Below are 25079 nucleotides of genomic sequence, written 5' to 3' on the forward strand. Positions count from 1 at the left end.
CAAAAAATACAAAGTTAGTCGGGTGTGGTGGCATGTGTCTGTAATCCCAGCTACTTGGAGGCTGAGGCATGAGAATCGCTTGAACCTGGGAGGCAGAGGTTGCAGTGAGCCAAGATCACGCCACTGCACTCTAGCCTGGGCCACAGAGTGAGACTCCGTCTCAAAAATAAATACATAAATAAATAAATAAATAAATACTATGTTGCTTTTTCTTGGCCCTTTATATAACTCCTTCATGTCGGAGAGAAACTGAAAACCTATTCTCTCTTTTTTTTTTTTTTGACAAGGTCTCATTCTGTCACCCAGGCTGGAGTGCAGTGGTGCGACCCTGGCTCACTGCAGCCTTGACCTCCCCAGGCTCAGGTGATCCTCCCACTTCAGCCCCCTGAGTAGCTGGGACTACAAGTGTGTGCCGTAACACCCAGCTATTTTTTTTTTTTTTTTTTGGTAGAGACACGGTGTCATTATGCTGCCCAAACCAGTCTGAAACTCCTGGGCTCAAGCGATCCGCCTGCTTCCCAAAGTGCTGGGATTACAGGCGGGAGCCACCGCTCCCAGCCTGAAGACAAATTGTGTTTTTTCAGACGGAGTTTTGCTCTCGTTGCCCAGGCAGGAGTGCAATGGCTTGATCTCGGCTCACTGCAACCTCTGTCTCCCGGTTCAAGTGATTCTCCTGCCTTAACCTCCAGAGTAGCTGGGACTACAGGCGGGTGCCACCACGCCCAGCTAATTTTTGTATTTTTAGTAGAGATGGGGTTCTACCATGTTGGCCAGGCTAGTCTCGAACTCCTGACCTCAAGTGATCCGCCCACCTTGGCCTCCCAAAGTGTCGTGATGACGTGAGCCACTGCGCCTGGCTAATTCTTTAGACTGAGAATATTCACTAGGATTTTTAGTGCTTTCTAGTGTATCCCATACATTCTCATGAGAACCTTGTGGGATGATAGTTTAGCTATTCCGCATCTTAGTCACCGGCTCCTTAGAAAACACAATTTTATTTTATTTTATTAATTAATTTATTTTTTTGAGATGGAGTCTCCCTCTGTCACCCAAGCTGGTGTGCAATGGCATGATCTCAGCTCACTGCAACCTCCGCCTCCTGGGTTCAAGCGATTTTTCTGCCTCAGCCTCCCGAGTAGCTGGGACTACAAGCATGTGCCACTATGCCTGGCTACTTTTTGGATTTTTAGTAGAGACGGGGTTTAACCATGTTAGCCAGGATGGTCTCCATCTCCTGACCTCATGATCCGCCCATCTCGGCTTCCCAAGGTGCTGGGATTACAGGCGTGAGCCACCATGCCTGGCCAGAAAACACAAATTTTGAGGTGCAATAGCAGCACAGCAAGAGTGAGGGGGAAAGGGAAGTAAGGCCAGGAAGGAGGGATAGCAGCACTGAGGTGATGGGTTATCGGGCTGCCTGCTTTTTAAAATACACAGGAGAATGCATGAAAGAGCGCCATTTCCTTGGTGGTGTGGGCTGTTTTGCAGGAGGCCAGTCGGGGTCCCTGGGTCCCGGGGCACTCCAACTAGTCAAGGAAGTGGGAGATACTAGTTTGCTGGTTCCTTCCTGAATCCTGTTTGTAGCTGGTCCAAGTTCATTGCATGAAGTATGAATCCCCCTGGATTTCTGAGTTGTGTTGAGCCTTTGGCCACTGGAGGCCAGATCCGTGCCCCAGGACACTTCAGTCAGAAACTGGAAAAGCAGGGTGCAGCCAACTCCTCCATGGGTCCATAGGAGTGGACCTGGGTGCTGAAGCCAATACAAACTCTCCCACTGCAGGCGTGCTGCAGAGGCAGGCTGAAGGCTGGCCCTCACCTTCAGGCAGGCCAAGCCACCAATGGACAGCGATCGAGGCTCTCCACTGAGCAGGCGGCCAAGGTCTGGGGCAGGAGGAGCAGAGTTGATCTGGGAGTAACTGTGGTTAGTTTGATACATTCCCACCTTACGTCCAAAGAAAAGAAGGCTAGGAGAGCTTCCGTAACCTGCCCTAGGTCATGAGGCTGTTAAGGGTGGCCTCAAGTCTCAAACCCAGACCTTCAAGCCCCACGCCCCTCCACCCCATCCACTTGACCATCATGTAGGTGAGGAGAAATGTGGATGTTGAGATTAGTTGCAGATACTGCTTATTTCTATGATCATTACCAACAGCCCACCTTCCCCCAAATGGGATATATCTCTCAGTATTCATTCATTCATTCACTGCCTCGCTCACTCATTCATCTAGTAAGCACCCACTCAGCTCAAGGAACTCCGGGGCACTCCTTTAACACATGGACACCGTGCTCTGCCCACAGGAGTTGGCTGCGGCTCCAATGGGGAAGAAAACAATTGCCTTCATTAGGGGACAGAATGCCCCGTCTGCTAAGGGACTTCTTCATTGTCACTCACCATCATCGCTGTGGGCGTCCTGGAGGAGGGATAAAGAACTTATGCATAGAAAATACGGGAATTTTCCCAGAAAAGGCGCTCGGAGTGAATCTTGGAGGATGCAAATGATTTTCAAAAGGTGAGTTCTGAGAAAGGGCATCCCAGACAGAGGGGACAGCATGGGCAAAGGGAGGCCTGGCGCACAGCATGTGTTCAGGAAAATGCATGTCTGCAGCGTTGAGTGCAGGACTCCAGGAGTTCATAAGAACTTCCTCTTTGGCTGTGCATGGTGGTTCACGCCTGTAATCCCAGTACTTTGGGAGGCCAAGGCAGGAGGATTGCTTGAGCCCAGGAGTTCGAGACCAGCCTGGGCTACATAGTGAGACCCCATTTCTTTAAAAAAAAAAAAAAAATTAGCTGGGTCTGGTGGCTGGTAGTGTGCCTGTGGTCCCAGCTACTCGGGAGGCTGAGGTGGGAGGATTGCTTGAGCATGGGAGGTGGAAGCTGTGGTAAGCTAATGATTGAGCCACTGTGAACCAGCTTGCATGACAGAGACTCACTCAGGAAGTCAGTAACTATGCAAAAAACAGAGGGGCAGGTAGACATAACTGTAACCCAAATTAGTTAACAGAAAGTTGCAAACAGTGCTTTAAGATTCCACAGTCGGAGCCACTATCCTCCGGCCAGCATCAGCCTGAGTCTGTGTGGGCTGAAGACGACCTGAATATCCTCAGTTGATTTAATTACCCTATGTGGCTGATAAAATTACTCTGAATTTTTACCAAGAAGCCAGTGGCATTTGCAGAGATTACAGTAGGAATCCTCTTTCTGCACGCTTTCTCTCTGGCTCTGCAAGCACCGGTCTCCAGGGCAGCCCACTTTCCTGGGCTGGTGTTCAGCCCAGCAAAAGCACTAAGGAGGGAGGCCACCACCCTGACCCAGGCTAAACCCAGAAGTGGGAGGAGTGGGTACCTCTTGGTGCACCCCGAGTCAGCCTCTTTGTTTTGCATTTGAGGAAACTTGCTTCTCCCTGCTCGGGGCAAAACCAAAGGGATCACGACCACTTCAAACACAGGCTAGTTTTGCATCCCCATTAACCGGTATTGGCTTATGGTGTGACTGTGGTCCCAGCTACTCGGGAGGCTGAGGTGGGAGGATTGCTTGAGCAGGGGAGGTGGAGGCAGTGGTGAGCTATGATTTCACCACTGCACATTAGCCTGCACGACAGAATGAGACTCACACAGGAAGTAAGTATGCAAAAAACAGAGGGACATGTATATGATCCTTACTGTAACCCACATTATTAACCTACGTAATTAAATCAACAGAGGTTATTCAGGTCGTCTTCGGCCCACACAGATTCAGGCAGATGCTGGCCAGAGGGTAGTGGCTCTTCCTGTGCAGTCTTTTCGGTTTGTTTGTTTTTTCTTTTCTGAGATAGAGTCTTGCTCTGTTGCCCAGACTGGAGTGCAGTGGTGCAATCTTGGCTCACTGCAACCTCTGCCTCCCAGGTTGAAGCAATTCTCCTTCCTCAGCCTCCCGAGTAGCTGGGATTACAGGCTTGCGCCACCATGCCTGGCTAATTTTTTGTATTTGTAGTCGAGACTTTGTTGGGCAGGCTGGTCTCGAACTGACCTCGTGATCTGCCCACTTCGGCCTCCCAAAGTACTGGGATTACAGGCGTTAACCACCGCGCCCGGCCGGCCTCCTGTGTAGTCTTAAAGCGCTGTTTGCAAGTTTCTGTTAACTAATTTGGGTTAAGGTAAGGGTCATCTACATGCCCCTCTGTGTTTTGCATAGTTACTCATATCCTGAGTCTCACTATGTCGTGCTCTGAAGGCGAGGTGCTGGGTTGTGGGATGAGGGGCCATCTGTGTTTGGGGGTCCCAAGCACTTAATTTATTACAAATTCCCTAACAGAGAGCAGAACAACACTGGGGTCCTCACTTGAAGAAAAAAGAAGGAAAAGGGGGAATTCCAATAACTTCCGCCAACAAAAGAAATGTGTGACCTGTTGGCATATGTTAAAAGGGACATTTGTTGATGGTGCCTGCTTGGGTATTTTTTGTGCTGCCGGAGACGAATCTGAAGTTAAAACGACTTAACAGCTTAAACGTTTACTTTGACATATGATTGCACCCTTTCTCCCCAGCGTGTTTCAAACGTGCCAGTTTGCTGCCAACAGGGCACCCAGCACTCCGACCTGAATGAAGATGGCAGCCCCGAGGTGGTGACAGTGACTCTGGGACATTAACCTCCTGGCTGCGCGGCTGGGGGTTCTGAAACGCGATCTCCGCAGCTGTAGTTATAATTGTTTTAGGTTGCATTGACCCGGCCTGTTTACGACTCTTCACAAGAGTCTTAAAAAGTCCAGTGACATCTGTTGAGAGTTTAATCATGTAAAAAAAAATCATTAAAGGAAGAGCCAAGAGATCAATCTTCTTGCTGTTTAAACAACACGGAGGCCATCAGGCGGCGGGGGAATGTGGCGACGCGACTAATTTAATTCCCCAAGTCGCGGCGCTGGTATGGACAGGAGGGGACGGAAGAATTTAAATAAAATATCAGAGGCAGGCGGAGGAGGGGGGAAAGGAGGGAGCCGAGAACCAGCGAGAGGAGAAATGGAAACACGGACTCGCAGCCTCCCAGCGGAAAGTGTCCTGAACCCGGCGTTACACGGCGCAGGGGGGGCTGGGCCTGGGGACGGAGAGGATGACCCCGCGGTCGTCCCTCTCCGAGCGCCCGGCCCGAGCAGTCCCCGGAGCCGGCGAGCGTGAGTCCCCGTCCGCCGCCACTTTTGTTCTCCACTCGGGGCGCCCGGCCGTGGCCGGGCGGCAGTGCGCACGCGCAGGCGGGGCGGGGGCGGGGCGCGGCGGGCGGAGGGTCCCGGCACCGCCCCCCGCCGCCCCGGCCCGCTCCATCCGGGCACTGCCGAATTAGCATCGTGCCGACGCACAACTTTGCCGAGGCCCAACGAGATCCAGGCGCGCGCGCCGGAGGAAATATAGTCCCTGCCCGCGGGAGGCTCAAGCGGGAGGCGGCGGCGGCGGCTGGGCGGGCGCGCGCGGGGCTCCCGGCGCCGGGGGGGCCATGCGCCGGGCCGCGCCGGCAGCCCGGGGACCCGGCGCAACTTGCCGGGCAGCCTGAGGAGTTGGTGCAGCCGCAGGCTCGGCGCCGCGGCGCCCGGAAGCCTTTCTTCCCCCTCGCCAGCCCCCTTCCCTTTCGGCCGTGGGGGAGGGGGCTTGTGTCCCCCCAACCCAGCCCGGAGGCCGCGTCCGCCCGCGCCCGCTCTGGCCCCCGCGAAGCCGCGCAACTTCCCGGGAGCCCGGGCCAAAGTGAGCGCAAAGTGCTGCCCAAGTTGCCGGGATGGAGCTGCAGAGCCGGCCCGAGGCGCTCGCCGTGGAACTCGCGCGCCACCAGGTAGGTGGCCGGGGGCCGGGCCCGGGGCCGGAGAGTGTGTTGCGGGGTGAGGGTGTCGGGGGACCCGAGCCCAGCATCCTCTCTTCCCGGTCTCTGGGTCTTCCAGGCTGGAGCCTGCCCGGGGGCGGGGGACGAGGGAGTGAGCACACGCGCGGACCCCCTTCTGGGCTCCCCTCCGCCTGCCCCTGGCGCTGTCCTGCACAGTTTGGGGGATCGAGGGCGCGTGGAACCCGAGCCTGGAGTCTTCTCTTAAGCGATGTAGGGTCTGCATGACTGGGAGGGTACCTGGAGGGGGCCCCTTCGTGAGCCGGCCCCGGGGAGGGGAGTGCGAACAGGCCCCCTTCCGGCCTCCCCTCGGGACCCCGCGCCTCGAGCGAACCTGCCCGGTGTGCAGAAGTAGTTTTGGCGATCGCTGCTGGCGAGCGGCGGCGTGGCGGCCAGAGCCTGAGCGGGGCTCGGCGTGCGCGTGTGTGTGTTGGGGAGATTAGGACGCGACTTGAATATTTATGAGCTTTGCTCGACACGGACTCGCCGTGTTTACTTGGCTCTTTGTTCCTCCCCCCTCCCCCGGCACACACACACTCACTCGCACACGCACCCCGGCCTGCAAACTTGCACGGCTCGGGGCGCGCCGCCGGGTGGCCTCGGCCCCCGCCCCGCCCTCGAGCTGCCCCGATGAGGCGGCAGCCACAGGTAAGCGGCCCCGCGCGGCACTGCCCGGCCGCCGCGCGTGCGGGACGCGGCCCGGGAAACTTGGGGTGCGCTGCGGCCGGCTCCGCCCGTGGGGCTCCGGGCGGGGGGTGCCGCGGCCCGCGGGGCTGGGGTGCACCTGACTCCGGGCGGCCTGTCTGAGCCCGCTCCTCCGTGTTTCCACAGAACGGCGACCTCAAGAAGCAGCTCCACGAAAGGCAGCCGCGGATCGCCGCGCTCAGCGACAAACAAGTAAGCGAGGGGATCGCGACCCCCCCCTGGGATGGGGCGGGAGGGTGGCTGGGCACTTTGGCGGCGCCCTAAAAAGTGCCAGCCTGGGCGACGCACGCTCACACTCCCAGAGGGGTCTGTCTCCAGTTCTCAAAGTTCCCCACCCCTCCCCTTTCCTGGAAAGAAAGAGCCGGGTTCTCGGAGGCGGCAGGGAGAGCCGGGCCCGGCGGGGGCCGAAGAGAGGAGCTCACTTAAAAGGCAGCGCGCGGCCCGGCGTCCATTTTGAGGTGGTGGACATGTTTTTGGAACGTGGCGATTTCTCCCGGCTCGGAGTCCCCCGCTTTGCGCTGAGGCGGCCATGGGGGCGGAGGGGGGCTGCCGTGGGGGCCTGGACACCAAACTCGTTGGAAGCGATTTCTGGGTTCCGTGGCAAACCTCGTTTTGAAATCATTCCTCGAGGCTCCCCCCCCGCCCCGTATCTTCCACTTCCCCAGCTTCACTTTTTATTCTTGGAACCTGACGCCAGCTCCCGGGGAACAAAAGAAACGCGTCCCCGGGACCCCCCAGTTCTGCTCCAACTTTGGGCTCCGGGCGTTAGGTGTAGTTGGGGACACCTAAGAAGCTCCCACGCGTCGGAGGCGCGACCGCCCACCCCCCTCCGGGCCCTCTCCGGGGAGGAAAAGTTGTCCATTGTGACTTAGTTGCGCTGAGCTCAGCGCTCGGGGTTTCAGCACCACGAACAGATGCCACCGCCGGAGCCCGGCCGGCCGCGCGCCCCCGCCCCCTGGCTCCCGCCCCTCCCCCGCTGCCCCTCCCCCGCCGCCCCTCCCCCGCCGCGCCCCCTCCCCGCACTCTCACACCCGCCCCTTCCCCACGCAGCCCCGAGCCGAGAACTTTGAGCGGCGCAGCCAATGGCGTGCTGGGGGCACCGCGCTGGCGGGGACGGGGGCGGTGGCGCCCCTCCCTCCCTCCGCTGCCCCCTCCCTCCCTCCCTCCGCTGCCCCCTCCCTCCTTCCCTCTGCGCGCCCCGCCCCCGCCCGCGCCGCGCCCCCGGCCATCGATCGCGCTTCCTTCGGAATGCCGGCCGCAGCCGCCAGCGCCAAAGTTGGACAGCTCCGGGCCCGCCCCCGCGCGCCCCCGCCCGGGCCGGTCCCTGCGCTTCCACCCCAGCCCGGGCCGCCCGATCGGACGCCCCCTCCCCCGGGGGATTTCCTGGCGTAGGGGAGAGACGTGGACGAGGTTGGGGCGGCTGCCGGTGACCCTGGCGAGAGAGAATTCGGAGGCCGGGCGTTCGTGTCGAGTCTTTAAAGTTAAAAAGTGATGGGAGGGGGCGTGCGCGAGTGGCGGGGGGGGGCGGGGGCCGGGCTTGCTGAAAGGAAGATGGCAGTGCCGCGGGCCCGCGCCTGGTCTGGGCCGCCGGGCTGGACCGGAGGCTGGGGACGAATGCACTAACCCCTTTTTGTCGGTGCCGCGGCCCCCCCGTCCCCGGCCGCGCGCCCCCGGCCGGGAGTGGAAGCTTCCATTCCCGCCGGAGGGGGGCCCGGCGCGCGGCCCCGGCGAAGTCGGGGAGTTGGCGGGGGGAGGGGACCCAGGCCCGGCATTACCATTTTGATTGCTTTGATGCCATTTTTGGAGGGGGAGGGGTCGGAAGACCCTTTTCCGCAGAGCACAAAGCTGTTTAATCACTGTGTAGAATCAAATCAGATACTTTCTTTAAAAAAAAAAAAAAAAATCCGCCACCAGATCTGGTCCAGTGTGATGGCTGAGGGTTACTAAACCCTTTTTTCACTGGGTAAAACGGCAAGTTGTTGACTCGTACGCTCTTAGTAGAAGATATAAAAGAGAGAGAGAGGAAAAAAAAATCCAATAACCTAGGAGCTTTTATTGGAACAATGTCTCTTTATGTTTCTGCGTGGCAGTAGTTTTACTATTTGGAATGACTCTTCTGAGCTTAGGTTTGATCATTTCTTCTGTATTGTAGCAACTATTTCAAGGCTGTTTAAATTTTTATGATGATAGTAAATGAGTCGCTATTTATTATGTCATGCCGGAATTTAGATAAGCCGAAAGAAACATTTGAAAATCCTGTTTGAAGGTTGCAGCAGCTTCGGGAAGGAGCTCTCCGACTCCGGGCTGCCTTTGCCTTTAAATTTGAACTCCGGGAAGGAGGCTTGCTAGCGAACTGACCTCCATCTTTTTGTGTGTGTGAGTGTGTGTTTAAAAAGAAAGAAAACAAGGAAAACTTTTTTTCTCCGGCCTTTTAGAAATGTTTCCCTTTTAAATGACTAAACATAACATCGGGTAGGCAGCCAGGATGTGGCCTGGCCATTGGAACTTGTGTTTTTAACTGTAAGGGTGTTGTTTTTCCATTTCCCTTTGTGGCATTTTATATAACAAGAGCTCATAAAAGAGGGAGGGGAGGGGGCTGCGGCCGTCGTTCAGCATGTTAATAAAGCCGCCTTGTCTTTACCAGGCTCTGCGTTGAAATCTTTCAGAGGTCACCTATGAAATGAGTTGGGTAGACTTAACATTTACTCCCCTCTCCCTCTCCTTGGGAGAGTTTGGTGGTGATTGGCAGCTTAGCTGGGGAAAGGTCGATGAACAAGGGCTTTGGAGGTGACTCTGGGCTGAACTAGGGTTTTAAGAGGCCCTGCTTGGTCACCCTAGAACCTGCCCAGAAGGAGCCGAAATGGGGGAGTGGAGATGAAAAGGCAAGAGTGTCACAGTTTGTTTATTTAACTCAATAGAAAATTAAAGGTAGAATTCTTTTAGAGAGTTGCTTAGGGAAACGCTCATACCATCTCCACCTCCAGAGATGTTTTTTGTGCTGGAACATCGGATATAAAGGTTAAGTTTCAATTAAAAGTGCACATGTGGATGATGAACTAGATAGTAAAATGAACAGATGACCCCGTTATCCAGGTCTGTTAGCAGTACGCCAGCAGCGGAATCCTGTCTTTCAGGGCCCAACCGTGAATTTCTCATTAATGCCCTTAGCACGATGTTTTTCTCAGTTACTTTAAGAAACATGGACAAGTGTGTAAAGGTGTTTAAAGGACTCATAGTGGTAGATAGCTTATTGGTCAGGGTAGATAGAGATACGTTTTCTGTGTAATTGTCTAGTTTTTGTCCTACCTTTGGGGGACTAGGGAATAAACAGGAAGTGAGTTTACATAGGACCTTGCTATTTGAAAATGAAGTCGTATTTTCCACTAAAAAAAAAAAAATGAGGCATAGGATAGTTGTTCAGATCTGATGAGTTGTGGCCTGGCCCAGGCCAGTTAAGCTGCCTTCCCAGGTGTGGCTGCACTTCGCTGCTGGGCTGTGATTCCGATAGCGGAGGGCCCTCTTCTTTAACAAGATATGTGTGAAGACTCCATTAGCTGCTCCAGTGGTTTACACCATGAGTTTGCAGCACATGCAGACAGGCAGTAACATTTTTATCTAAATTGTCAAGCAACAAGTCCTTCTGTGTAAGTTACAGACCCAGCGTAAATACTGGGTGGGTGGGGGTCCCCTCTTCGGAGTTCCGAGCACAGCATTTAGATGCCATGTGTGAGCTGGCATCTCCAGACCTGAACTTCATGTAGGTGCAGCTTTACAGTCGGGTTGGGAAGGGCCTTCTGTTTGACCCGCAGTCCATGCTGCTGTGGTCTCACGAGAAAGACCCCAAAGGAGAGCTTGGGACCTTGTGCACTATCCCAAGAGTCCATGGAGTTGATGAACTCTGGGTTCTGAGGGGCTGTCCCTGAGTGCAGCAGTAAAAATACGTTGTCTTGAAAGGTGTTGTGTGTGCGCCCAGCGCTGAGACGTGTCTTCACCATGACTTACCAGCTGTGTCCAGTACTGGGGGATTCCACCTTAGAAGCAGCCACTGAATGAAGCTGGGGGGTTATCCACAGCCCCGCCCCACATCGTTTGCAGTCCTTTGGTACCAGGACTTTCTGTTTTCCAAACTCTCCTCCCAAGCTTACTCTCCTCCCAAGCTTACTCTCCTCCAGAAAGGTGCATTTTAATCTCCCTGAGGTAAAGTGCCAGTTCTCATTGTTGAAACAGTATCATACATTACAGAAAAAAATCAGTGCAACTCCAAAAGCACCACACTTAATACTGCTAGGGGAAGATCGTGGGAATGGGACAGCAAGGCCAAGCCTGGTTTCACCCCTGGTTAGCCTGGCTACCACCTGTGTGGCCTTCATCCCCCACCTCTCACACCTCGCTCACACACAGCTGGAGTTTCCTGGACCCCTCCATCTCTTCATCGCCCTGTGCCCACCCACCACCATCTCTTACTTGGAAGATTGTGATAGCCCCTTCACTGCATCTACTTAAAAACAACAACAACAAAACTGCTTTATTGAGGTATACTTGACATACACTATTCACCCATTTAAAGTGTACCATTCAGTGGTTTTCAGTATATTCACAGATCTGTACAGCCTTCACTACCATCCATTTTAGAATATTTTTATCGCCTATAAAAGAAACCCTTTGGCTGTCACTTCCCCTCTCCCCTTTCCCGCTTCCCCAGCTTTAAGCAACCACTAATCTACTCTGTCTCTGGAGTTGCCTGTTCTGGGCTTTCGTATGAATGGAATCATACTATGTATGTGTGTATATGTGTGTGTGTGTGTGTGTGTATAAAATGACTATATACTATGATTGTGCTATGTATATAATATGATTCCACTTATATGAAATAGATATATTTACATCTTTTTGTGACTGGCCTTTTGCACTTAATGATTCAGGCTCCGTGCAAGTTGTAGCACGTATCAGCACTTCACTAGCTTTTATGTCAGGACTTCCCGCCATGTAGAGAGAACTCATTCTGTCCAAGCGTTCATCCACGAGTGGACGTTTGGCCTATTTCCACCTTTTCCTATTGTGAGTGGCATGCTGCGTCTACTCTGGGCCCTTCTAGTATATTCTTCCCCAGAGTCAGTGTCTTAGAATATGAATGAGGTCACGGTGCTCCCTGGCTCACAACCTTCTGGTGGCTTCCCCTTGCTCTTGGGATGAAACCCAGGGGCCTGCAGAGCCACAGGGATGGCCCTGCCCACCTGCTCGGCCTCTGCCCCAGAAGCTCCGCCATGCTTCTGCGGGGCAGCTACAGACACCTGGAGTGCTTTTCTGCCTCTGCGGCGTTCTTAGCTTTGCTTGTGTAGATCTTCCTAGATCAGCTACTGTGCTAGACTGTAAGCTCCCTGAGGGGTGCCTGCTGGGCTCCCTTCTGCCTATTCCCAGGGCAGTGATGGTGTGAAGATTGGCAATGATTTGTTAACTGTCCTAGGGGAGCCCGTAGCCTGCAGTAGGCCTGGAGCAAAGGGAAGATTTTGAAATCGTGTGTGTTGAAATGAGCGTACCCAGAGATGAATGAGGCAAGCTCCCTGCCCTTGCAAACCCAACAAAAGAGTAAGGTGTGGAGAACAGTTTCAAGGAACTTCTGGAAAAGGGCTGTGAAAATCATGCTGCGGGAACACCTGCATCATTGCTGGCCTGGAAACTGAGGACGGCTTCCAGGAGGGGGTTGCCTGGGAGATGTGTCCATAACGCCTCCTGGGGAGTGGATGGGCGGGGATGGCGGCCAAGCTTGTCAGGGAGAAAATGGCCCCAGAGAAACCTGCAGTGGGAGGTAAGGGCGCTGCTGAGTTTTCTGGCAGTAAAATCATGAACGAGGAGGAGAGAGAGAGGGCAGAGAAGGCCAGCTGGGGCCAGTGTAAGAAGGTGTGACATGCAGGGACGGAGGGCCTAGAGTTGATACCATGGCCTCTTGCCGTACCCAAGGGCTTCTAGGGCAAGAGGCAGGAAGGTGTGTGCAGGAGTGCAGGGGCGCTGAGGGCAGGTCAGAAGGGAGGAGTGCAAAGGATGCCTGGGTTCCCCAAGTGCATGAGATACTTAGGTGTTTGTCACCTGTGTAGGGGAGCCTCTTGACAGGCCCCATCGTTGTGGGGAGCACGAGGCTGGTGCTGGACCCAGAGCCCTGGGTGACCAGTACATAAACCAGGCTGTGAGGGTGGAGGTTCCAGGTGACCCCCAGCCTTCAGCAGAGGTTCTTAGAGCCAAAGAATTAGTGGGTGACACCTCTGGAAGCCCCAGAAGGCAATTGAGTGGGTAACTCTGCTAAGTTGAAGAAGAAAAGTGTGTGTGTGTGTGTGTGTGTGTGTTGTTTGTGTGCGTGTGGTGTGTGTGTGTATGTACATAAATGCAATTTATAGTTACATGTTTGCCAGTTACATTTTGATTCCTATTGATTTAATTTTCTTGGCCACATGTAACGTATAATATAATGACAAATATTTGTATGTTGATAAATGTCAATACAACAGTATACACGTAAAGCCTATGTAATGCGTGTAAAATAGTTATTTTGTCGGTTACTTAAATGAGAGGAAGGATTTGTTTTTGAAGTCAGGAAAATAATTAACATTCTGCTGAAGTAAATTTTACTAAGGAAGGTGGTGATCAGCATTCTGTCATTTTGGCAACATTTAGGAGATGAAGAAGAATTCTACTTTTTAAAGGTTTTTCTTAGAAAAGCAACAGTGCTCATCGGGAAAATGGCAGTACAAGTTTGAATATCGTAAAGCACGGATCTCACTTCTTCCTGCCCCACTGTATCCTTGAGCGAGAGCAGCGGTGGCCTCGAGGTGTGCTCATCGGTGGCCTCGAGGTGTGCTCGTCGGAGGTGTCTGCAGATGCGTCTGTGATGTTGGGTAAACACCTTCTCACACAAGTCCATGCACCAGGCATCACTATTCCCAGACCTGCTTTTCACACCTGACATGGTATTGTGGAGGTCTCTTGGGAACAGCTCAGATTAATTCCACGAATATGAAAGGAGTTTCCACCAGAAATTATTGGGGATATGGAAGTGGCGGTGGAGCAGTATGTTGTGAGTGATGGTGACATCTCACTCTATAAGGCTTTACACATGCAGAGGATGTTCACTTGATGAAAGCCCACAGCTCACAGCTGTTTTCACATGCAGTTGGGGAGGCAGGTGTGTCCACAGTCACCTTTCGAGGCCCAGTGAGGTATTTGTGTGAGGTGTCTGGCCACCAGGCTCACCCAGGCAGCAGATGGGACGATGTGCTGTGCTGAGGGGTGTGGGGACAGCTCCAGGGAGGTGACATTTGCACTGGTAGAGAAGGTGGTGGCAGATTGCACACTCGCTGCCGTGGCTGGCTGTGGCACTCTCTTCAACGCACCTCCTCTGTCCTCCTTGATCAATGTCTTTTTATTTGATTGTTAGGATAATCCTGGGACTTGGGTCGGATTGGGCTGGTGAATCTTCAGGACAGATCGGAGGAGGGCAGCTTTCCAAGGTTGAGCCACTTGGGACCGCCATGAATGGAATTGTCAACCCTGCTCCCTAGCCCGGAGTGCCTTCGTGTTAGCCTCCTGCTCATCTCCAGCTGGTCTCCCATGGTGTAGAGTAAAAGGTGATGTAGCCAGAAGAGCAGGGGCCCCAAAGTCAGCACACGGGGATTCATGGCCTAGCTTCCCGCGTCTGGGCTGAGCAACCTTGGGCAAGCCATTCTGCCTCTCTGAGCAAGCTCTGTTTGCCAGCTGTTAAGTGGAGATGGGAATAAGACCCACTCACTTGGTGATTGAGATGAAATCAGCAGATATGAAAGTGCATTTAGACTGCAACGTGAAGGTGTCAAATGTGGGTCTGTTACTAGAGATGAGGGCTGATTTGAAACACAGGAACCACCCCCCTGCCCGGGATCGACCTGGGCACTTTTGTCTTGTTGCTTGTCCCCGTTGGGGAGGCGATCTTTCCGTGCGAGAGTGTCATGTTGCTTTTTGCCCCCGTAAAGGTTGACAACCACTATGCTGACTACGCCGCCTGCATCAGCCACTCCAAAGAGTCCGCTTTGATATCTTAGAGTCTTAAAACACCTGCCGTCGGAACTGTACAATTGATTTCAATTAACTTTGAATTTTTTCAATGAAATGACTCTGATAATAACTTTGGTAGTCCCATGATGCCTCATTAGAGCTGCTGGCTATGATGATTAGCCTTGTGATTTAGCAAGTTTTTCCTCCAACGCCTTTGTCTCTTCAGGAACCGAATCATGGGCTGTGTCTTTGATTTCACTTGTGTGAGCAGTGAACACACGAGGCTGCTACTTGCCCCATCTGCGTACACACTGCTGGTCCTGAGGGCGCCACACTCCTTCTTCAGCAGCCAAGGCTCTTGATATGGGGCAGCGTCTCGGGGAGGCTCTGGTCACCTCTAGGGGGTTCAGGAGCTTTGAGGGTGTCCGGTGGCCCATCCTTGGAGGACCTGCCCCCCGATTTCCCTCCCGAGTACTGCTTAGAAGGCTTTTAACTTTGTCTCCGAGAGGCGTGTGACAAAGCAGTTTACAGTGCAGGCTTTAAACCTAGACAGACTGGAGTTCCAATCCCAGGTCCATCCTTTGCCGGCTCTTCCGCTTGGGGCAAGCTTCGCTGCTTTGGAGGCTCTGGTTCCGTAGTTATAAAAGGGGATTAATAATAGTTCATGGCCAGCCAGGCAGCACAGTGCCTGGCACTCGGTGACCACTCAAGAAACAATCTTCGAGAGGCCACAGGATTAGTGAGAGGGGCATTAAGCTCTGGGCCCACAGGAAGTTCTCACCTAGTGGGACTGATGACGTGTCCTGACGCGTCCTGGTGTTCCTGTGGGGCGCTGGCTCTGAGCAGGTGCCTTCTGGTTCTCTCTGTGGACTGGCTCGGCCCAGAGAGGTTGAGGGCCTTGTTGAGATCACACACCTGGTGAGTAGAGAAGCCATGGTCCAGTTCTGGGCCATTGGGTGCCCAGCTTCGTGACCTTAACCCCAACACTGGCACGTGTAGGGGGAGAAATGACAGCGTAATGGCACCAATATGAAAAGTGAGGTGTGGACTGTTACTCCAGGGCACACGGTCAGATAAAAATAAGTGGAGTTACGATGTTGGAGATGATCCCCAGCAAGTTAGTAACCGTCCTGGTGACCGCGAGTGGGACTTTCGCTCTGAAATAGAAGTCATGGAAGCTTCCTGGGGTCTGGGTCTGGGTCTGGTCCCTGCATCTCCCAGGAGCCTGGCTGTTGGCTTAGCACCGGGGAGTGTGTGGCTGGCCGGGGACTCGGCGAGGATTGCGGGGTTGCGGAGAGTCTGCAGCGCAAAAGCCAAGCCCTTCGCAGCTAGGGGGTTTCCTCTTCCTCTCTCTCTCTGGCTTGCGTTCTGTTCTCCTTCTTCTTATTATTGATGTTGTTATTTTATACTTTAAGGTGGAGAGACATCTCATTTTGAAATGGTCTCTATTCTCTGAAGGAACAAATATGCTTTCTGAAGATTGTTCTGTGTTGTTTTTGGTGGTGACTTCCTGTTCGGTAGTAGCAATCCCAGTGTGGGGAGAAATTGCTGGTGCAGCTTCGCTCTGGTTACAGTCCCTGACTGCCAAGAGCGGGCATCCCTTGGCGGCTCTGATTGGGCCGTACTATACGGTTTTTTACTTTGGCTTGGCACTTGTGCTGGTCTTCTTAAAATATGGCAGAAAGGAGGGTATCCGTGTGGGATTTTTATTTTTTTGCCCAGGGTTGTGTCGAACCTTCTTCCTGAAGAGGGTTGGGAGGGGCGGGCCAGGCTGGGTCCTGGTCTCAAAGTGGGGGTGTTGTAGCCCCTCTGGCAGCGATGTCCCAGGGACGAATGGGGCGAGCATTATACGCACCGGGCACAATTCCCGAGGTGCAGCCAGGAGTTGAGTAGAGAGAGCTGTTGTCAGTACTATTTTATTAACAATAATACAAGAAACAGCCAGCAGGACCCCAAAGATGTTATTGCCATAGAAAAGCAGGGAGGCGTCTGTGGCTTTTTGCTGATACAGAAACTTCTGAGTTGCTTTTGGTCTTTGGACGGGTGTACCCAGAGCTGGGATTCGGCCCCTGACTTGGGAGTCTGTGGAAATTGAGGGGACATGTCCCCCGCCTTGGCCTGATGGCTTATGGCTGAAGCTAAAAGCATAGGATGTGAGAACCAAGGGGAGCACCTCGGCCAAGCCCCTCATCTTACCCGAGGGAAACTGAAGCCCCGGCGGGGGTTGGGGATTGCACCCAGGAACAAGATCGGGCCCCTGTGACTCCAGGTCTTCTGATCACTGCGCTTTGCCCATGTGAGAAACCTATTGTGTTTGTTTCCAGAATTAAATCTACTTCACCAGAGTTTTCTTTCTGAAGCCGCTGGCCCCAGAGGGCAGCCTGTATGTGAGACTTGCTGGGTCCTGTATGGATGACCTTATGTGTGGACAACAGGACTGCCAAGAAAGGACCCTCAGGACACCCAGGTGTTTTGAGAACGATTGCTAGACTCTCCAAGTAGTTGACTTCTGAATTGCACAAGTAAGAGACAGGCAGCTTTGGCAGGGCACAGTGTGTTCCAGAATGGTCCATACAATGAAACATTAAATCAGATTGGCTGCAGATCTCCAGATATGGGCAAGTTTCTTCACCTTCTGTGTCCCTGGAGAATCAGGAGTCCCTGCAGCCATCACCTAGCCCAAGTTTGCACATTTCTGTTTTCAGAGTCTACACTTGAGGGTAGGGGCCAGCTGTGGGCTTGTTAGGGAAGAGTTATTCCCCAGAATAGGAAAGGAGCTGAGAGATGGCAATTTGAAAGGGCGGGCCTCTCGAGTGGAGGCAGCAGAGGAGTCTGTTGGGACCTCCCTGAGGAGGCCGCCCCTGGGTGAAGCTGTAGTCAATTTGGGGAGAGGCTTTGTACCCCAGGAAAAAGAAAAGGGCTGGAATGAGGCAGGAGAGGAGGGGAAGGGAGAGAAAGAGAGGGAGAAGTGTTTCTCTTTGATGTCATTCAGGCGGAAAGCCAATCTGCACATGTAAATGAACTTGAAAATGTAATTAAAAATATATACATAATAGAGACTATGATCCAGAATTTAATGTGAGATGCAGCTCACAAAGTGACAGGTAGCATTTCCTACAATCAGCGATACTAGTCTAGTCTGTGATTAATGCATCTCAGTGGTAATAAATGCACCACAAATAAATGCCGGAATTATTTGTTAAACTCCAGGTTGACAGCCCCATTGAATGCAAGGCTCTGTTTGCCCACATTGCGCACTTCCACCTCCCTGCAGCCATTGCAAGAAGGTCCCCCCAAGAGCTTGGAAGGAGAGGTGACAGAACAGTTACTGGGGCCATCGTGGACTGAGGCCAGAGCCCTCCAGGTGATTCCAGCCATAGGCATGGGGAAGTGGCAGAAGTGGGCATGTCAAGGGAAAGTTGCCAGGAGCCACCTGTGGCTGCCATCTCCAAGCAGGAGCTGGGACTCAGTGGCCCAGGACCTTCAGCATAAGGGACTGGAGGGGACGAGGGTAGTGGAGCTCTCTGTGTCTGAAGCCTTTTTGCGTATTCTCCGGGGTGTGACCAGATGAGGATGCTCAGCAGGGAGGGCCCCGTTAACAGGCTCGTGAGCAGTGGGCAGAACAGGCCCTTGTGGTGCTCAGAGACTCGGGGGGGAGACAGGTAATCAATGAGAAACATAATGCATGACATATGGAGTGGGTCGGAAGGTGGCAGGTGCTCTGGTGAAAAGTAGAGTGGGGGAAGGGATGTGCACATGCGTGTGTGTGTGCGCGCGCATTTGTGTGTATGCGTGTGTGCACACGTTTGTGTATGCTTGTGTGTGTCTGCATGTATGCATGTGTGTGTGTGCTTGTGCATGCACATGTGTGGATCTCTGTGCATGTGGGTGTTTGTGTGTGTTTGCATGCATGTGTATATGTGTGCATGTGTGTATGCATGTATGCATGTGTGTATGCATGTATGCGTGTGTGTGTGTGTGTGTGTGTAGGACAGGTGGCAGCTTTAGAGAGTGGTCTAGAGGAGATCAGAGAGTCAAACGGGGTAGGGACCCTTCCTCTCGGTGTGACTGACCTCAGCCTTTGAATCACCACCTGGCCTGAGTGTTTGAGAGGGAGCAGCCCTTTCATGGGGCAGAATGTTGACCACAGATTGGAAGTTAGGTGAAAGCTGATTTCTGCCCCCAGTCTGGAGGAATTCCCTGATGATGAGAGCTGTCTGGGGCTAGAACTGGTTGTTTAAGGCCTTCGTCTGCCAAACCACCTCTCAATCAGTGAAGGAGAAGCGGCACCAACCAGCAGTTGTACGGGGAAGCCTGGCTGATGCTCCCTGACACTGAGATTCTGTGATTCAGAAATCTTGAGACTCATCAGGGACTCTCCGGCTGTGTAATTACAACCTGAGGTTCCCAACCTCGGCAGGGATTGCAGACTCTGAAGCCGTGGGCTGGCGAGTGGTCCTGCTGAGGGCTGGGCGCTGGAGAGACCGAGCCCCTCAGCTGGCCCAGCACCCCCCGTTGTCATGTGGCGTGGGCCCTGTGCCGCTGGCTCCTTGCTTGGGTTTTTCAAGAGAAGCCAGAAATGAAGTGTGATGTTTGGATATGGGCAATACAGCCTTTCCACATATCCCCGGCCAGAAGGGACACCCCTGCAGATAGAGGTGACTGTCCCCTCTGCGACCATCTTTGAGCCCCTTGCCACGTCCCCTCCGCTGTGCCCTCAACACCTGGCTCCTTCCTCTGCATCGTCCGGGGCCCGGTGGAGGTGGGCAGTCACCCTGACCTCAGGGACAGTCTGTCTTTCCCCTGGATAGCTCTGTCACGTGGGGGGATGGGGGGGTGGAGGTGGGGGGCGGGGGGTCATCTAGTAATTTCCTCCCTCCCTCATCTCTGTCTCCACTCAACATCTTGGGAGGTGCCGACATACCGAGTGCTAAATGCAGTGACTGAGTCAGACTCGACGCGCCGAAGATTCTAGAACCTTAGCATCCTAAGATGCAAAGAGTCTGTGTTGGTGATTCCTGAGATTCAAGACCTGGGTTCTACAATGGTCCAAGCTCCCAAGGTTTAGCGATTCTGCGGTCCCAGAGTGAGCCCCAAACTCCTGGGAGGGGAGGAGCCGATCACACAACCAGAGTGCCTCGGGACTCTTATGGGTGTTTATCTCTCATTTAGATAAGTAAGTGGAACACAAATGCATTTCTGTAAATAGACTCGTCCCCCAGCCCCCTACACACTCCAGCCCCAGCCACTGCCTCGTTGGAGTTATTTTATTAACGTGTTCTGCTGAGTGGACTTGAATGGGGAACGCAGCCTCTCATATTGTGGATCTAATTATAAGCACTAGGGACGGTACCAAAGAAGCGGCTTTGAAGGGAGAAGAGTCTGGCAGCTTGGTTGAAAGTGTCCTTTAATGAACTTCTGTGGCACTTGTATCTTAGCAACACATTTTATTACATCCTGGTGCAGCTGGACTTGCTGTACAGTAATTCATCCCCCCCACACCTCCCCACAACCTTGGTGACTGGAGGGAGGGATGTACCCACCCGCTTCCCCAAGGCAGTGTTTGCACCTCTGCAGCTTTGTTTAGTTGATGAAAAAGGCAAACACAGCTCTGAGAGCCGGGGACCTGGCTGGCGAGTACCAGTACGAGCTGGAGGGGTGGGCGGTGGGCGGCCTCTCGGCCTGAGCTGCTGTGAGTTCAGATGCCACCACTGCAGGCTGCCGTGCAGGTCTGCTGATTCTCGCCCTGGCGCTCCCCAAGTTTGGGTATTTTTATCTGGACTTCTTTTCTGTAATGACACTAATTTGGATACTGCGGAAGTGGGGACATTGGCACATCTTTCATCGTAATCAGCAGCCTGTATGTAAGCGGGGGTGGGGGAGTGTTGATGAGATGAAGTGGGTGCCAGGGGAGGAAAGTAGGTCTGAAGCACTGGGCCAGGCTGCCCAGTCCAGCTGGGCTCAGCTGTTGTGAGCCCGGGGGTTGTAGCCGGTTACTTTTCTCTCTGAGCCTTAGCTTTCTTCTCTGCTGTGTGAGTGTCCTGTAGCTGCCGTAACTGATCCCCACGAGCTGGGCAGTGTAAACTAACAGAATTCATTCTCGCACAGTTCTGGAGGCCAGAAGTCTGAAAGGAAAGTGTCAGCAGGGCCGCACTCCCTCCGGAGGCTCGAGGGGAGGCCCCTCTCTTGCTTCTGCCAGCCTCTGGCGGCTCCTGGCAGTCCTTGGCTTGAAGACACAGCCCTCCAGTCTCTGCCTCCGTCTGCACCTGGCCGTCTTACCTCGGGGTCTGTCTGGGAGTCTTTTCTCCTTGTCTTATAAGCTTGCCAGTCATGGGATTTAGGGTTCACCCTAAGGCACAATGACCTCAGCTAACTAATTACATCTGTAATGACCCTATTTCCAGATAAGGTCATGTTCCAAGGTTCAGAAGGATCTGAAATTTAGGGGGGACACTCTTCAACCCAGTACCTCCGCCAGCTGAAGCTAGTCCTGCCTACCTCAGATTCAAGTTGCGGGGATACCCCGGGCAGACCCAGCAGCAGGTGCCTTTGGCTCAGTACGTGGGTCTGCTCCCTGTCCTTCTCTCACAGCCAGGAGCTGAGATGGACAAACTAAGAACCCGTGCACCATCCTGAGCGGTGGGATGGCAGGATTTTCTGAAACTGTGACTGGGCAGGTGGTTTGAATATTTGAAATCAGGACCATCTCAGAAAAGCTGGGGTGCATCATTTACTCTAGTTTGTGGCTCTTCACAGGCAGAAGGTTTGATATTAGTTTGTGTGGGTAGTTTTGAAAACCAGCCAGCTGAAAGTTTCACCCTGATTTGTTCTCATCCAGTGGCAAGGAAAGGATGCTTTAGAAGCACAGTCGACCTGAATAGGGATGTGCATTCTCCTGGGTGCACACACAGCTTCCTTGTTGCTGGTTGGCCTGCAGGAAAGTAAGGAGTCCAAGTTGCTCATCTCCACGGGCCTCGATTTTTCTCATCTGCAAAGTGGCTAAAATGAAGGCCCCTGTCTCCAAGCCTGTGATGGGGATTAACTGCCTTGCGGAGAAGCATGTGTGTGTAAACTGCACATTGCCATGTGTGGGGGTGGTTCTGGACTCGCTGTTCTTGGCTGTGGCCTGTTCTCTGGTTGACCGGGAAGCTGGGGTCTGGTTCAGCCTCCCCATCCTCTAGGCGGTGGGAGAGCCCTTGCGGATGGGAGGATGGAGCTGGAGCCGGTGCCGCTGTGGTGTGTGAGTGTGGACAGGCCTCTGCTGCCTTTACGTCCCACAACACAGAGGCCTGCTGCGATCCCCCTTTTACCGGAGGGGACACTGAGGCTGGGTGGGGTGTGATGACTCACCTGGGGGCTTATCTCTGAAGCTGGAGTGTGAACCGGCTTGGTCTGGGCTCAGTGTCTCTGTATTGTCTATATGTTAAACTGTGTCCCAGCCAGAATGGAGCCCAGACTGCCCAGCCAGCGAGTCCTGCCAGGAATCCCATCGAGATGCCGGCCCCACCCTGAGATGCCGCTCGTGGATGTGGCATTTCAGGTTCACGTGGCTCCTCCCCGTACCTGACGCCTTGTGGTCCCTGGCATCTCAGGGAGTGGCAGAGTGGAGGTGTCCCTTCAGACCAAGCGTGAGGATGCAGAGTCCCATGCCGTGTTGGACTTGGTGGATTTGGGTAAAAGCTCAGCTGTTTCTGAGTCAGTCCCTGCATCTGTAAAATGGGGACGAGGCTCTACTGCCTGCTTTATAGCGGGGTTGCAAGGCTGAAATGGAGAAAACCAGGGAGAGCTGAGATGAGGCCGACAGGATCGTGTGAGCAGGCCGGGTAGGGTCCCGAGAGCCTGTCTGTGGGGTCAGCGTTAGGTCGCCACTCCCGTCCTCCTGTTCCCCACCCCGCCACATCACTCATTCTTTTTTTTTTTTTTTTTTTTTTTTGAGATGGAGTTTCGCTCTTGTTGCCCAGGCTGGAGTGCAATGGCGCGATCTCGGCTCACAGCAACCTCCGCCTCCTGGGTTCAAGCTATTCTCCTGCCTCAGCCTCCGGAGTAGCTGGGATTACAGGCATGCGCCACCACGCCCGGCTAAGTTTGTATTTTTAGTAGAGACGGGGTTTCCCCATGTTGGTCAGGCTGGTCTCGAACTCTGGACCTCAGGTGATCCGCCTGCCTCGGCCTCCCAAAATGCTGGGATTACAGGTGTGAGCCACCGCGCCCGGCCACATTCTTATGCCTACTATGTGTTGGGTGCTTTACACACTGTTCGGTCCACAGAAAGTGGGGCTGGAGCTCTTCCTTGGAGGATGGCGGCCAAAAGCCAGAGCTGGCCTCAGGCTGAGTTAGTAGGGACCCTGGCTCTGCCACCCACACGTGCACACACCGAGATTCAGTCCAGCATGTGGAAGACACACCTCGCTCCGCTCCTGCCTCTTAGAGTGTTTTCCAAGGTTTGATGTGGGTGACATACTCGACAGTCGCCTGCTGTGCTTGGCATCAGCCAGCGGTGGAGCAGGACTTGGAAGGCAGCCCTGGGATACTGGCTGGTGGCTCAGGTAGCCCTGACACCAGTATCAGTGGCTCACTGTGGTCACCCTGGCATTGAGTGCGTCCACGCTGCGGTGCAGCCACAGCACTCTGTCCCCGTCAGTTCCTCCCACGCATTTCATCACCCAGCATCCCTGGGCAGCGGCAGCCTCTGCAAAGTGGCTTCAAGGGGCCTCTGTTCAAACACTCCAAGGGTCCTCCCCTGGCAGAGGCATGAATGGTGCTTTCTGCAACTTCAGAGGGCATGGAGAGAAGGGATTAACACAACTGAATTTCTGCTGAAGTTAGAGGACATCTAAGAATGCACTGAGAGAACAGTCTGCCCTTGAGGCAGTGCACTCCCCGTCACTTACATTGGTCAAGAGAAGGGACGTTTGCATCTGGGGTGAGACCTGGCCAAGTGCTCTCCCCCAGTGTCCGGGTCTGGTTTCTTTAATGCCCCCCAAAATCTTGTGACCCAGCCAACAGCTTCATTAAAAAAGCTGTTTCTTAGGTTACACAATTGACTCATTTACTAAATGTGTTTTTGAAAGAGACCAAAGAAAGTGAAGACAAGAGTTCTCAGCAGCCCCTTCACCCTCTAAAGCGAGTGAGGGCAGCCATTGTCCCCCGTGTCCCCAGGTGAGTCCTGCTTATGGGGCTGGACGGACCAGCGGAGCTGAGAGTCAGGTCTGGCTAGCAGGCCAGTGGAGGGAGGCCAACCGGAAACAAAACAGAGGTGGAGACAGTGGCCACCACAGGAGCCCCCGAGCTGGGCACAGGGTGACCACTCCAAGGTCCCCCGAGCTCTGTAAGGAACTGCCCCTCCATGGATGTCCTGGCCCCACAGAGAGGACCACAGCATCACTCACCATCTAGGGGGACGCCAGGCCCGTCCCCGTTCTCAGCCTCTCCTTGGGTCTCCTGGGCCGAGGCTGTGTGATCCTCTGCCTCCTTCCCTGGGGGAGGACGCTCAGTGGGATCGTCTGTCACAAGTCTGCCTGTCGTCTTGGTTGTTTGTGTTCTGTTTGGCTGACGTCACTGAAGAAGGAACCACTGCACACAGTGGGTTTTCCAGGCACTGGAAATCCCTTCCCCTTTGCACGGACCCAGCACCTGTGAGGTGGGAGATTCTGTACCGCACCGTAGAGTGGCCAGGTTGCCTTTTCTTTTACCCATTTTAGGGAATTCTTAACAGCGTGCACATCCAGCTTTTTTGCCTTCTCAAGGAGGGTTTCCTCATTTGAACTTGATCCCCTTGGTGCACAAATGCTAAAATTACTAGTGTTAATGACTGAAGGATGCCCTAACCTGGATTGAAGCCCAGGTTGCATTTCTCTGGACAGTTTTGGAGACTGCCCTGCCCGATGTGGACGGGACGCTCGTGACAGCCCTGGAAGGTGGGCAGGGCGGGGCTTTGATTCCCGCCTCACAGGCCTAGGTGTGGAGGAGCCGCGGCAGCAGGGCCCACCATTGGTGGCTACACCTTCCAAGGTGGTTCAGGGCTCCCCCTGGCCATGCAGTTAGCGACTCCTGCCTTTTTTCCTCATCACACTCCTGGCTTTATTAAATAACATTGATCCAAATTTTTATTGCAGCAAAATGGACATAACATAAAACTTACCATCTTCACCGTTTTTAAGTGCCCAGTTTAGCAACATTAGATACATTCATGCTGTGTAGTCATCACCACCATCCATCTCCAGATTTCCTCGTCTTCCCAAACTGAAACCTGGTACCCATTAAACAATTACTCCTATTCCCTCCTCCCCTGGCTCCTGGTAGCCGTCATCTTATTTATGTAAGTGGAATCACAGAGTATTTATCTTTGTGCAACTGGCTTTTTTCACTTAGCATAATATACTGAATTTATCTTTTTCCCACTGGCCTTTTTCACTTAGCATAATATACTCTTACTTAACGTAATTCACGCATGTTGTAGCATGTGTGAGAACTTCCTTCCTTTTTCCAGGCTGTGCAATATTCCACTGCTTGCATGTACTCC

At 53.6% G+C, this 25079-nt stretch overlaps 1 protein-coding gene across 3 annotated transcripts in view; it reads left to right on the forward strand.

The window, feature by feature from the left end:
- The first annotated feature begins 5295 nt into the window (after positions 1–5295).
- The window catches only part of PHF21B (PHD finger protein 21B), a 126272-nt gene continuing 106488 nt past the window's right edge, over positions 5296–25079 (forward strand). The window contains exons 1-2 of one of the 3 annotated variants that reach the window (XM_055252107.2): positions 5296–5788; positions 6665–6730. In XM_055252107.2, the coding sequence (XP_055108082.1) occupies positions 5735–5788; positions 6665–6730 (120 nt within the window). In that variant the 5' untranslated portion in view covers positions 5296–5734. Of the gene's footprint in view, positions 5789–6372; positions 6482–6664; positions 6731–25079 lie in introns of those variants that run through there. The other 2 variants (XM_055252106.2, XM_055252108.2) reach the window with 2 other exon arrangements.

Source organism: Symphalangus syndactylus, chromosome 18 (assembly GCF_028878055.3).
Source record: "Symphalangus syndactylus isolate Jambi chromosome 18, NHGRI_mSymSyn1-v2.1_pri, whole genome shotgun sequence".
NCBI lineage: Eukaryota > Metazoa > Chordata > Mammalia > Primates > Hylobatidae > Symphalangus > Symphalangus syndactylus.